The 12,927-nt window shown below is 64.1% G+C and overlaps 1 protein-coding gene across 4 annotated transcripts in view; it reads right to left on the reverse strand.

The window, feature by feature from the left end:
- Nucleotides 1-12,499, reverse strand: part of Tbc1d16 (TBC1 domain family member 16) — a 53,138-nt gene extending 40,639 nt beyond the window's left edge. For all 4 annotated transcript variants that reach the window (XM_048366360.1, XM_048366359.1, XM_048366358.1 and 1 more), the window contains exons 1-3: nucleotides 12,442-12,499; nucleotides 3,677-3,912; nucleotides 971-1,547 (exon numbers count right to left, since the gene is read on the reverse strand). In XM_048366360.1, the coding sequence (XP_048222317.1) occupies nucleotides 971-1,547; nucleotides 3,677-3,854 (755 nt within the window). In that variant the 5' untranslated portion in view covers nucleotides 3,855-3,912; nucleotides 12,442-12,499. The remainder of the gene's footprint in view (nucleotides 1-970; nucleotides 1,548-3,676; nucleotides 3,913-12,441) is intronic.
- Nucleotides 12,500-12,927: the final 428 nt, after the last annotated feature.

Here is a 12,927-nt window from a genome sequence, read left to right on the forward strand (position 1 = left end):
GAAGCCACCTCCCTGGGGCAGAGCAAAGGGGTGGGCACTGGGGCACCGCTGCACCGACACGGTGGCACCACCAGGGGGAGTGCCGGCCCAGTCCACCAGAGGGCGTGGCCTCTTCTCTGCGCTCTCAGCCTGGGGCAGACCTGCCCCAGGGCAGGGAAGGCAGGGAAGGCAGGGAAGGCAGGCCGCGTCTGCCGGTTCACTGCCCTCTGCTGCCTGCCTGCCTGCCAGCGCACCCCAGCCCCGGGTAAGCCCCGGCTGCAGCCCGCGCTGGAGGCTCACACCCGTGACCCTAGCTCATCAGAAGGCTGAGATCTGAGGATGAGGGTTCCAAGCCGGACGGGGCAGACATGGCCAAAAAGCCCCCCCACCCCCGCCCCCCGTCTTCCATTAGTCAGCAAAAGGCAGCGAGTGGAGGTGTGGCTCACACGGTAGAGCACTAGCTTGGGTCTGAGCCTCCCTTTCCTCTTCTGTGCAAGGCCGAGTTCCGGGAACTACACCGGACCCAGGGTACGGAGAGCCGTGGTCCCGCGTGCCGGACCGTGGGCGCCCCGCGCAGGGCTGGCTCCCACGGGAGCTCGGCCATTCATCAGCACTGGGATCATCGGCGCTTTCCCGAACGGAACTCGCCGCCGGCCTCACCCAGGGCAAAGGAAGACGCAGGGTCTGCCTGCCACGCCTGGGCTCCCTCCGGCTGCCCCGGGCTGGCCCACGCCGCCACACCGAGCCCGGGGCCTGGGCAGCGCGGTGGCGGGCGCCCAGACGCGCGTCTCCCGTCAGAGGCTCTCCTCGGGGGACCCTGCCGGGTAAGGCCCCCACGTCCACCCGGCACGGAGCCCAGTCCCCCCGGTGCCCAGTGGCCGCGGCCCGGCCTCCGCAGCTGGCAGGCGGGAGGAGCCCCGGCAGGCCGCGTCACCTGCCCGGACGGCCGGAAGGATGCCTGCGGGAACCCCGTTACGCGTGGGGAACTCACCTGCCCTCGCTCTCCAGGAACGCAGAGCCGCCGCCCTCCACCAGGGCGGCGCTGATGGGTGAAAGGCAGAAGGGTGACGAGAAGGCGTCTGAGTCCGAGTCAAAGGAGCTGTCCCTGCTCACGCCATCGGCCGAAAGCTCCGAGGAGCCCTCCTCCTCCCCGGCCTCAGGCCGAGGCCCCCGGCCATCCTCCGTTCCGTCCTGTGACCTGACCGTGGACAAGATCCCGGAGTCGCGGTGGGGGCCGTGGGCTCCGGGGCCCCGGGCCGGCTGCTCCCCCTCCTCCGGGGATGGGCTGATGTGCACAGTGTCCCGGCTGCTCTGGGCCACCACCAGGATATCCTCATCTTTGGGGGTCAGGGAGGGCCTTTGTTCTGTGAGGGAGGGCTGGTGAGGGGCCCCCGAGCTCGGGGTGCGCTGGCGCCAAGGGCGGGGTGCCTTGTGCACCGGGGAGCTGTCGGGGGTGATGTAGCGGAGGGCCTCCTCGTCTTGCCTCTCGATGCGAGAGTTGGGGACCCACGCCAGGATGAGCGTGGCCCCCAGGAGCTCATCCTTCTCCACGTACAAGCCCAGGTACCCTGTGGGGAGTCACAGGGCCAGGGTTAGGGGGGCTCGCGAGCCGCGGAAAGCCCCGCGAAGGCCGCTGGCCGTTTCCATGGAGACCGCACGGAACAGCCAGCTCCGGCTGTTGTCTCCCTCCAGCCAAACACCTCGGGGAGGGATGAGGCGTGAGCCCGTGTCTGGTGTGCTCACGCGCAGGCACGCACGCTCCTGGCCACACCAGAGGCCGGCCCCCGTGTCGGGACCAGCCTCGCCAGCCCCCCAGTCCGGCAGTCTGAGGAGGGGCGGAGGCGGGGCCTTGACGCCTGTTTCACGGGAACAAATCCAGGTGCCTGGCCTGCGCCCCGCAGCTGTGCATTCTGGGTATTTCCCCAGGGCAGGTGTGAAGCAGGATGGAGGATCTCTAGACGAGCGGGGGGGGGGGGGGGGGGGGGCGGTGCTCAGGCTGGGAGGGGCAGCATTTCCCACGGCAGCCCTGAGCGGTTTCGGGGGTCTCCTGTCTCCTGGGCGATGTTGCTCTGTCCCCTGGCGGGCCGCCTCTGGCAGAGATGTGTGCCCCCAACGAACCCCTCAGCTCCTGTGCTCAAGAAAGGTCCCCAGAGCCCTGCCAGCTGTGCATCTCGAGGCGCTGCCATCTAGAGGGAGCTGAGAGCTCCGCCCTCCCTCCCCCAGCCTTCCCTCAGGGCGCCTTCCATTCCGTGCACTTCACACCAGACCCCTGCACTCAGAGCCTGGGGAACCCCTCCCCCAGGCCCACACAGACCAATGTGGAGCCCACCACACACAGGGCCCAGGAGCCCCCTCAGTCCCCGGTCCTCCAGGGGTGCCTGCGTTCAAGGGAGCAGCAGGCTGGAGGTCAGAGCTGGGCAGGACTGGGCCTTGGTGTAAGTGGGCTGGGTCATGTTCTGTACCTGGCAGTCAGCGCCCTGAAAACCCCAGGAAAGAGGGTCTGACACAAACACCTTGCTAGACTTTTGTTGTTGGTGGTGGTGATGGGGCTTGAACTCAGGGCCCGGGCGCTGTTCCTGAGCTCTTCAGCTCAAGGCTGGCGCTCTACCACTTGAGCCACAGCGCCACTTCCGGTTTTCTGGTGGTTCATTGGCGATCAGAGTCTCATGGACTTTCCTGCTTGGGCTGGCTTTGAACCATAACCTTCAGTTCTCAGCCTCCTGTGTAGCTAGGATGACAGGCGTGAGCCACCGGTGCCCAGCACTTCATTAGCTTGATTTTAATTTTTTTCCCCCTGCTTCCTAACTTGCTTGCCCAGGGCCCCTCGAAACCGCAATGAGATGCTCAGCTCTCGCTGTCACCCATCACCTTAAACACTGATAGCCAGGTGTGGGGGGGCCCTGCCTGCCGGCCCGGCACTCAGGAGGCTAAGGCAGGAAGGTCTGCAGTTCAAGGCCTCTCGGGCTACGGAGGGAGACGCTGTCCATAAATAACCGAATAAATAACAAAATGAGAAAATACCCGGCTACCTGGCCAGGGCCTCGGGCGGCACCCGTGCCCTGCCCTGGGAAGAGAGGAAGCAAGCCCAGGTGGTGGCCAGGCTTCCCGGAGAGCGGAAGGAAGGGAGGGAGGGGGAGGGAACCCCAGGCTGCCCTGTACCCCCCCCCACACACACACACAGTATGGCTGTGGCTCAAGTAGTAGAGCACCGGTGAAAAAACTAAGGGACAGTGCTCAGGCCGTGAGTTCAAGGCTTAGTACCAGTGCACGCACACAAACTAAAACAAAGTTCTGTTCCAAGTCAGGGCAGGGAGGCCGAGGGCCTGGCGGGGACCCAGGGGCAGCCCCGGGAGCTACGGCGGGCTGTTAGGTGTGGTGGCACCTGTGCCCTAACTCAGAACACACACACGGCCTGCCCTGTGAATGCAGAACGGAGTCTCCCCCTGGGGTTCACAAATGACGGCAAAATCCCCAGGGACACCTCCCTCCCTGCGTGCCCACAATGTCTCACTGCACCCCAGGAATGGCCGCGGGTGGCAGAGTCGCCACGTCCCCTCCACGGCTCCACTGCTCCCCGATTCTCCGAGGGTGACGGCCCTGGACCGAGGCCCACAGGACCAGCGATTGCCTGGGAACGTCTGCCCCCCGGCTTGGGGCCTCCCCTCCCGGGACCCCCGACCCCAGCCCCCAGCCTCACCTGGGTGGTGCTCCCCCCGCCCCTGCAGCCCCTCAGCCGGGTGCACGCAGACATTGTTCTTGGAGTAGATAATCTCCCCATCGGGGACAGCGGGGGGCCCCCCACCGCCACTGGGGGTGAGGGTCAGGAGGTCCGAGGCTTTGGAGGAGGCCCGGCGAAGGAGGCGGCCCAGAGACATGGCGGGGCGCGCGTTTCCATCCTCCGCGCGCCGTGGCCCGGGCGGGGCTCGTCAAGACCTGCGGGGAGAGCAAGGAGGAGAGGCTGGGGTCAAGGTCACGGAGGTCACGGGCAGCACAGGTCACCCCGCGCCTCAGGCCCCGGGAGGCCACGCCTGCCAGCACAGGGCCCACCCCAGCGGGGCGCGCCTCCCAGCCTCCTCCTCCCACAGGCCACTGGCCCCTCTCTGTGCAGCACGAAGTGGCTCCAGACACTGCCAGGAGTCCCCAAGTTCAGGTCACCCCCAGAGAACACGTCTACGCTAGAGCATGGCTGCCTCCAAGCAGCGATGCCCTAAACCCTCAGGGTTTCTCTCTGGCCGTGACCACACCAAGGAGCCCTGACTCCCCGTCCTCCCCCGCCGTCCTGGCATCCTGACCTCGGGGCGCCGTAAGTATCTGAAGGACCCAAGAGTCCCTACAACCATTTAAAAGAAAACCAGAAGGGGGGCCCTGCTGGGTCACGCCCGAAACCCCAGCCATGCACGAAGCTAAGTCCAGGCAGAAAAGTCCAGAAGGCTCTCATCTCCAATGAGCCACACACCCACACCACACCAAAGCCCTCCCTGGAGCTGTGGAGCAAGCGGTGGAACACTGGCCTCGAGCTAAAAGAGCTCAGCCACAGTGCCCAGGCCCAGCACGGGCAAGAAACAACCAGAAACGACTAGAAACGAGAGCTTCGGGATCCAGCCGACCTATGAAGCTGCTGGAAGTCACTATTTACAACAGTCAGAATCCCAGTAGGGAAACCGAGCAAGTCACACCGGAGGAAAATCAAAGCACCGATGAAGGTGAAGGGATTTTCAGCGCCGACGCCCAGCAACCCGGGGGCGGCAGCGTGGCCTCGGCAGGGCCTAAGAGGAGCTGGGATGGGCTCCGGTCTGAGCACTTCCTCGCCCAGCGGATCTGGGGAGCACCCCCACCCCTCCGACACCTCAGGAGATGCAGGTTACAGCTCCACCCAGAGCAGACCTGGAAATCAGTGTGAAGATCCTGGACCCGCACCGGGGAAAAGGAGGAGGTGAAGAAACACCCGGAGCTCTGGTCACAGCGAGGGCATTCCGCGAGGCCGGGCCAGCCAGGCAGGGCCAGCGAGGCCTGGACAGCGAGGCCGGGCCAGCCAGGCAGGACAACGAGGACAGGGCCAGCAAGGACAGGGCCAGCGAGGACAGGGCCAGCCAGGCCGGGCCAGCGAGGCCTGGACAGCGAGGCCGGGCCAGCGAGGCAGGGCCAGCAAGGCAGGGCCAGTGAGGACAGGGACAGCGAGGACAGAGCCAGCGAGGACAGGGCCAGCCAGGCGGGCCAGCCAGGCAGGGCCAGCCAGGCAGGACAGTGAGGACAGGGCCAGTGAGGACAGGGCCAGCGAGGACAGGGCCAGCGAGGCCTGGACAGCGAGGCCGGACCAGCGAGGACAGGGCCAGCGAGGACAGGGCCAGCGAGGCCTGGACAGCGAGGCCGGGCCAGCGAGGACAGGGCCAGCGAGGACAGGGCCAGCGAGGACAGGGCCAGTGAGGACAGGGCCAGCAAGGCCTGGACAGCGAGGCCGGACCAGCGAGGACAGGGCCAGTGAGGCCTGGACAGAGAGGCCGGACCAGCGAGGCAGGGCCAGCGAGGACAGGGCCAGCCAGGCAGGGCCAGCGAGGACAGGGCCAGCGAGGACAGGGCCAGCGAGGCCTGGACAGCGAGGACAGGGTCAGCGAGGACAGGGCCAGCGAGGACAGGGCCAGCGAGGACAGGGCCAGCGAGGCAGGGCTGAAACGCTTCTGCTGTGTGGTGCTGCCTGTGATCTCCACTCATCAAGGGCTGACTCCCAGTGTTTTTGTTTTGTTTGTTTTTCCCCCAGTCCTGGGCCTTGCACTCAGGGCCTGAGCACTGTCCCTGGCTTCTTTTAGCTCAAGGCTAGCACTCTGCCACTTGAGCCACAGCGCCACTTCTGGCTTTTTCTGTGTATGTGGTACTGGGGAATCGAAACCAGCGCTTCATGTATGTGAGGCAAGCGCTCTGCCACAAAGCCACACTCCCAGTCTGACTCCCAGTGTTTTGATTTTGTTTTTGTTTTTTGTTTTTGTTGCTAGTCCTGGGGCTTGAACTCAGGGCCTGAGCACTGAGCTTCTTTTTGCTCAAGGCTAGCACTCTGCCTCTTGAGCCACAGCACCCCTTCTGGCTTTTTCTATATATGTGGTGCTGAGGAATCAAACCCAGGGCTTCATGTATACGAGGCGAGGACTTTACCACTAGGCCATATTCCCGGCCCACTCCCAGTGTTTTGATATTGCAAAAATCAACACACATTTAGTAGAAGCCACACTGAAAAAAACATTGTGAGCTGGTGCTGGCGCTTGAGCGCATGGCCTTGGTGTCATCCCTGAGCTTTGTCCACTCGGGGCTCCACCACTTGATCCACAGCCGCACCTCCAGTCTTCGGCGGTGAACTGGGGAGAAGCGTCTCACGGGCTCCCCCGCCCGCGCTGGCTTCCCGCTGAGGTCCTCGGCTGTCCCCCTCCTGCGTAGCTGGCATGACCGGCGTGAGGCTCGGGTGCCAGCCAGCCTCACGCTCCGGGATTGCGGGCATGCTCCACCATGCCCAGCTGGTGCTCTATGTTCTCCGAGTCTCCAGGCCTACCTGTGTCCCCCCGGCCATGTTTCCGGTGTTCAGGGGCCGCCATGGCGGTGGCCTCCACCGGAAGGGGGGCAGGCAGCACAGGAGTGCACCCCATGAGCGACCTCCAAGGACAGCACGACGCAACCAGACTCGTCGCCGGCCTTGGCTGCTTCCAGAAATCAATGTGTTCACCTTGACAAAGTTTTGCCACCACTGCAGGTAACCAACAGAGGGTGCCAGGGGCGCAGGCCACCGTCAGAGCGGGCCCCTTGCGCCCGGTGAGAGGCTGCACCACCTCGCAGCTGTGCAGAGCGGAGGACGCGGCCCCGCGCCCCGGGCTTTGCAGAAGCACAGACCGAGCGCTCGGTCCTCGGCCTGAGCAGCTGGCCTCTCCCCACCCAGATGGGCAGCGGGGCGCTCGAGGACCCCCCTCCAGCGCTCAAGAGGAGGCCCCCCCTTTCAGGTGAACCAGGACAGGGCTGCTCAGCATCACCTCGCACCGCTCACCACTAGGCGATCCTTTCTCATTTTTACAGAAGCTTGCTCCTTAGGAGAAGCTACGCGAACCAACAGATGTGCACACGCCAAAGGAAAAGAAACACGCGCTTGCTCTTTTGTGACCGCTCTCCTCCGGATTGCTCCCCGACTTCTGGTCCCCATCAGACGAGAAAGGAAAACCCCTCAGCCTGTATTTTCAAACTTTCAAGTTTGCCTCGTGCCAAGCATGGGGGTCCGTGCAGACGTCTGCCTGGCTTTCCGGCCTCCAGGGCAGGCCAGGAGCCCCCTGAGCCCAGAGGGCGCCCGTGGCCACCCCAGAAAGGGTGGAGGCGGCCAGGCGGCAGACACAGGTGCCCGGCGCGCCCGCGGGCATGGCTGCCTTAAAATGCTCACCTCTGCCGGGCACCGTGGCACGCGCCAGCCATCCCTGCTGCCCGGGAAGCTGTGATCCGAGGAAAGCCCATGAGACTCGTGTCTCCAACGAACCGGTAAAAGAGCGAGACGTGGAGCTGTGGCTCAAGTGGTAGAGCGCCAGCCTTGAACCACATAGCTAAGGGACAGTGCCCAGGCCCTGAATTCGAGCCCCACTTACTGGCAAAAAGAAAAAGAAACTCCACAAACCCCCGCGTACAGGAATCTGTGAGAAGCCCCCCTCTGAGCCCGGTCTGCCAGAATGCCATCCCAAGGGAGGGGCTGGCAGTGCCCACCTGGCGGCTGGCATGGAGCACTGAGCTGGAGGGAAGCCAAGAACCAGGCTGAGCATCAGCCCCGGTGTGCGGAAACAAACAACTCTCCGTGGCTGTGGAGACGCAGCAGCTCACTAAGACATGCTGTCACTGGTGACCATTAGGTAAGGCCGGATTTTTGCAGAAGGTCATTGTACGATTGCAAAGGAAAACAGCAACAACAACAAAATGATCTGGGCTCCTCCCAATGAAACTACAACTGCTCATCAAACAAAAACACCCTCCATGAGACCCATTCTTTCCCATTAACCTGCGGCTCTCAACAGGAGAATACCCTGGAGCGTGCGGCAGGCTCCAGGGAAAGTTACCGGGGATAAAGGCAGCGAAAGTTGGCTTTAGGAGTTCTGAGGTGGCTGAGGCCTTGGGATACAGATGCAAGAAATAATGGAAACCCCAAGAGGAGTGGGGAGAGGAAAGAGAGGGAGAGAGACAAAGAGACACAGAGGAGGAGGAGGAAGAGGAAGAGGGGGAGGAGGAGGGGGAGGAGGAGAGGAGCAGCAGATTGCTCCCAGTCAGGATGGGCCCTGGGGACAGGCAGAGCGGGGGACAGCGTAGGAGCAGCTGCTAATTTACATGTTCCCTCTGCCCTGCAGGAGGCACGGGCCACAGAAACTTTGTCTCCGGCAGCTTTGGACACCACGGTGGTAGGTACAGAGGGTGGGGTCCCCTCTAGCAAATAGTTACAAGGGGCAAAGGGAAGACATTTATTACCCGGAATTCACAGCCCCAGACTGGGTGACTCAGCCTTGTGCAGGGACCCTCCCAGATGTCAAGAAGCCAAGCCCCGAGGAAAGCCGCCTACCCCTGGGCCACACATGGTCACCTGCAGCCTGGGCTGGGCTGTGTCCTCCGCCTGGAGGCCCAGGGCCCGCCCGCTCCCCACCTGGAGGCCCGCACCCCTCGGCTTCAGGCCCTTTCTCCACTTCCAGGCCAGCAGTGGCCTCCGGCACAGGCTTTCCCGCCTCCTCTTCTACCTGCAAGGCTGCTGTGACCCCAGAGGAGCCCAGAGCCCAGGCCCGCCCGCCGCAGCCCGCTAACGCTGTGGAGCCACCTTGAAGTTGCACTCCGTGTAAAACTTATGTGCCAGTACCGGGACTCTGGAGTCAAGGCCTGGGTGCTCTCCCTGAGCTTTTGGTGATCGAGCCTGGCATGCTATGACTCGAGTCACAGCTCGACTTCGGGCTTTTTGCTTGCTGCGTAACTGGAGGCGAGTGCCCCCCCGCGTTCCCGCCAGGGCTGGCTCGGAACCTCGATCTTCCGATCTCAGCTTCCTGAGTAGCTGGGATTGTAGGCGTGAGCCACGGGGGCCCCGCCCCACTCTGCCACTACTCCCTGCGGGTACATAGCCCCAGAGTCAGCCAAGGATATGGGGGGGAGGGGCGTTCTCCCCCCCCCACCCAGGCCAGGACCACACGTGTGCAGGGCCGACCCCCACCTCCCAGGAGGCTCTGGACGGCTCGTTCACTGCCGGACCGCGTGCAGAGCGACTACAAAGGCACCGAGGTCCCAGCCCTGGCCGGGGGGAGTCCAGGCCCCGTCGCCCCCTCTGCACGGCGAGGGTGTGGGCTGCAGGTGCAACAGCGGCGCCCGCACGCCCAGGGAAGGAAAAAGCTTCTTCTAGGGCCATGGGCAGGCTGCGGCGAGGAGGGGCGAGGCGTGGCCTCCTCCCGCTCCAGCCGCTCATGCTGCGGCCAGCCTCGCCTCCTGGGCTCACCCCGCATCTCCTCCTCCACCTGAGCCCGACAGCCACGCCACGGCGGAGTGGGGGCCACGAGGTGCACAGACCACGTCATGGGACGAAGCCCCCCTCCCGCGGTGCCCCGGACCTTGTCCCAGGCTCGATGCCCTAAGCACTGGTCACCCGCAGGTGGCCAGCAGAGACGGGGTCATCCGCCTTGCCCCACAGGCCTGAGCCACACGGAGAGGATGTGGCGATGTCCCGGGAAACACCAGCCGAGTGCTCAAGCAAGAACTGACTCTCCCAGACACCAGCGGCTCAGGCCACTACTCAAGGGGCCAGGACCTGAGGGTCGCGGTTCAAAGCCAGCCGGGGCAGGAAAGTCCATGAGACTTTCACTGCCAATCAGCCACCCAAAAGCAGGAAGTGGAGCTGCGGCTCAAGGGGTAGAACACTAGCCTTGAGGGACAAAGCCTCTGGACAGCACCCAGGGCCTGAGTTCAAGCCCCAGGACCAGCACAAGGATAAAAAATAAAAGTAAAAAAGAATGTCTGCAATACCCCTCAGGTGTGATCCGGGCCCCCCTTCCACAGCCAGGAACATCCCTCCACGCCATCTTCGGGGAGCCCAGTTTTTCAGGTCAAAGGAGGACCTCAGGCCAAGTGCGGTGTGTCTGCAATCCGAGCTACTGGAGAGGTAGATCAGGGGCCACGGCCTGCAGGCAACTCTGGGGAAAGGAAGGTCACGGCCGCATCCCCAGCAATGGCTGAGTGCAGCGGGGTGCGGCTGTTACCCCCGCTCCAGGGGAAGCGCGGCGGGAAACACAAACAGGAGGATCGCAGCCCGGGGGGAAAGGGGAGGCTCTGCCTCCAAAATAACCAGCGCAGCCGGTGCTGGCGGCTCACAGCTGTGATCCCAGCTTCTCAGGAGGCTGAGATCTGAGGCTTCAAAGCCAGCCCAGGAAGGGAAGTCTGTGAAACGTGTTTCCAATCTCCAATTGAACTATGGCTTCAATACCAACCTTGAGTTGAAAAAGCTAAGCAGCAGTGCCCAGGCCCCAAGTTGAAGCCCCAGTACTGGCACAAAAAAAGAAAACCAAAGGTTTGCAACAAGCCTTTGAAGCGGGTAGTATTAATCCTGTTTTACAGAGGGGAAACTAAGACACAGAGGAGGGGTTGTTGGGCCAAAGCAGTCTGTTTTGGGAGCCATGTTGTTAACCGCTGCCCCTCCCTGCCTAAAGCTGAGGACAAGAGGCCAGAGCAATTACAACTGGCAAGTTCTACAAACTCAACAGCTGTTTGCTCAGATGCCTAAAGCGAACAGACAGCAGTGGCTGTGGTAAGGGCTGCGCCCTATGCCTGTTCCCTTCCATTTCTACAAGTCGTAGAGCAGTGCTTGCAAACAGTGAGCCTCACTGAAAGGGGAGGCACAGGATTCTGCACCTGAGGCCCTGCTTGGTCAGTCCCGGCTCACAAACTTCAGGAAGTCATGCAAGGAAGCCTCGACATTCCGTGTAAAATGGGGGTAAGCCACAGTCTTGCTAGGCCCCGGGGTGGGGAGATATTGTGCACTAAAAAAAAGAAAAATTAACTATGTATAAGTCAAGAAATATGAACACAGAGCCGGGTGCCAGTGGCTCACACCTGTAATAACGACTCAAGAGACTGAGATCTGAGCACCTCAGTTCAAAGCCAGCTGCGCAGACAGGCCCATCGCATTCTTATCTCCAAGTAACCACCAGAAAGCCAGAAGTGGAGTTGTAGCTAAGTGGTAAAGTATGAAAAGGCTAAGGAATAGCAGCTGGGGCCCCTGTTCAAGCCCCAGTACCAGCACAAGGGAAAAAAAGAAAGAGTAACACAATCGTGGGAACTGTTAAGGGTGAGAACTTTCTACCTATACGCTGCTTATCATAAACACTGCTACAATTTTTTTTTTTTTGTCCTAAAGAAAAAAAGAATGAGCCCAGCACCAGTGTCTCACACACCAGGCCGAGTTCAAGCCCCAGGGCTCATCAGCCCAGAGCCAACTTGCAAGTTCACACTGAACGGTACAGTCACCTCCCCACTCCTTTATGAATGAAGCTCTCACGGGGTGACCATCCGCTACCCGCGGGCAGGTTCCTGAAAATCCAACTGCCTGGATTTCAAGTCCTTTGAGGGGAGTTGGGAGTGGGGCAGCGCCCCCCCCCCGCCCCCGCCTTCTCCGCCATATATACGGACACCGCTTGAGAGCCAGGCCCGTGGCCTTCCCAGAAGACAGACCGTGGCGCTCGGAGCCAGCGAGGCCGGCGGCCCCGGCCTGCCCTGCCCCCCCACCCCCCGGGCTCCCGGGGCGACCACTGCGGGGAGGAGGAGACCCCAGCTCCCGTCCCAACCGGGCTGTGGCGGGCGCCGACCCCCTCCGGGGAGCGGGGCGGGGCGGCGGCGTGCCCAGCCCAGCCGCTTTCTGGCGCGGCCCCCCGGGTTATTTTTAGCGATTTTTTAATCGCCCGGGTTTTTTTTTAGTTCTTCTCTTTTCTTTCTAAAGGGAAAGGCTGGGGGAAGAGGCCGGGCCGAGAGGACGTGGGTATCGGGGGGTGGCTTTAGACCGGCGCCCAGAGCCTCCCCCCGGGGCGGCCGGGACCCCCGGGGCGCGCACCACGGGGTGCGGCGCGCACCTGGGCGGCCGGACCCCCGCCGGTTCCCATTCGCGTGCTCGGACGATCGGCCAGACAAAGGCCGAAAGTTCCCCGGCCCGCCGCGCCGGGCACGCGGGCACGCGACTCCCGGAATTAGGCCCACGCGCGGCCCGGGGCGCCCCACCCGCAGCGGGGAGGGCCCCAGGGTGGCCCGGGCCGATCCGGGTCCTCGCGTGACGCCCCGCGACGCCCCGCCCCGCGCCCCCGCGGACAGCGGCGGACCCCGGCCCTCCCGGACGCCGCGGCGGCGCGCCCGCGCGCCCCCCCCCGCGCCCCGCGCCGCCGAGGGGCGCTGCCCCCTCGGGAGCGGACCCCGCCCCCTGGCCCCGGACGGATCCCCGATACCCACCCGGGTCCCGCGGCGGGGGCCGGACTCACGCCGGTTCCAGGATCCGCCACTGCCGCCGCCGCTACAGCCCCGGAGGCTCCGCGGGGCGGAGACGCGCAGGGAGGCCCGGCCTCGGCCCCGCCCCGGGACACGCCCCGCCCCCTCCAAGCTCCGCCCAGCGCTGCCAAGGCCCCGCCCCGGCTCCCTCCAAGCTCCGCCCAGCGCTGCCAAGGGCCCGCCCCGACCCCGCCCAAGCCCCGCCCCGGCTCCGCCCCGCCCCGCCCCCTCCGGATTCCGCTCCCTGGCGGCGGGCCTGAGAACTCCAGTCCGGTCCGCCCTCACCTCCCGGCCTCCGGGGCCGCCCCGATCCCCAGGAGAGGGGTGAGGAGGTGTAGGAGCACCCGGCCATCCGCCCTCCGCCCGCGGGGGTCCCCGGGCTCCCTGGGGTCCGAGGTGCCAGGTCAGGCCCACGCTGACATTGCTGTCGTCCTCCGGACTCCAAAGAGT

Source organism: Perognathus longimembris, chromosome 17, assembly GCF_023159225.1.
Source record: "Perognathus longimembris pacificus isolate PPM17 chromosome 17, ASM2315922v1, whole genome shotgun sequence".
NCBI classification, from domain to species: domain Eukaryota; kingdom Metazoa; phylum Chordata; class Mammalia; order Rodentia; family Heteromyidae; genus Perognathus; species Perognathus longimembris.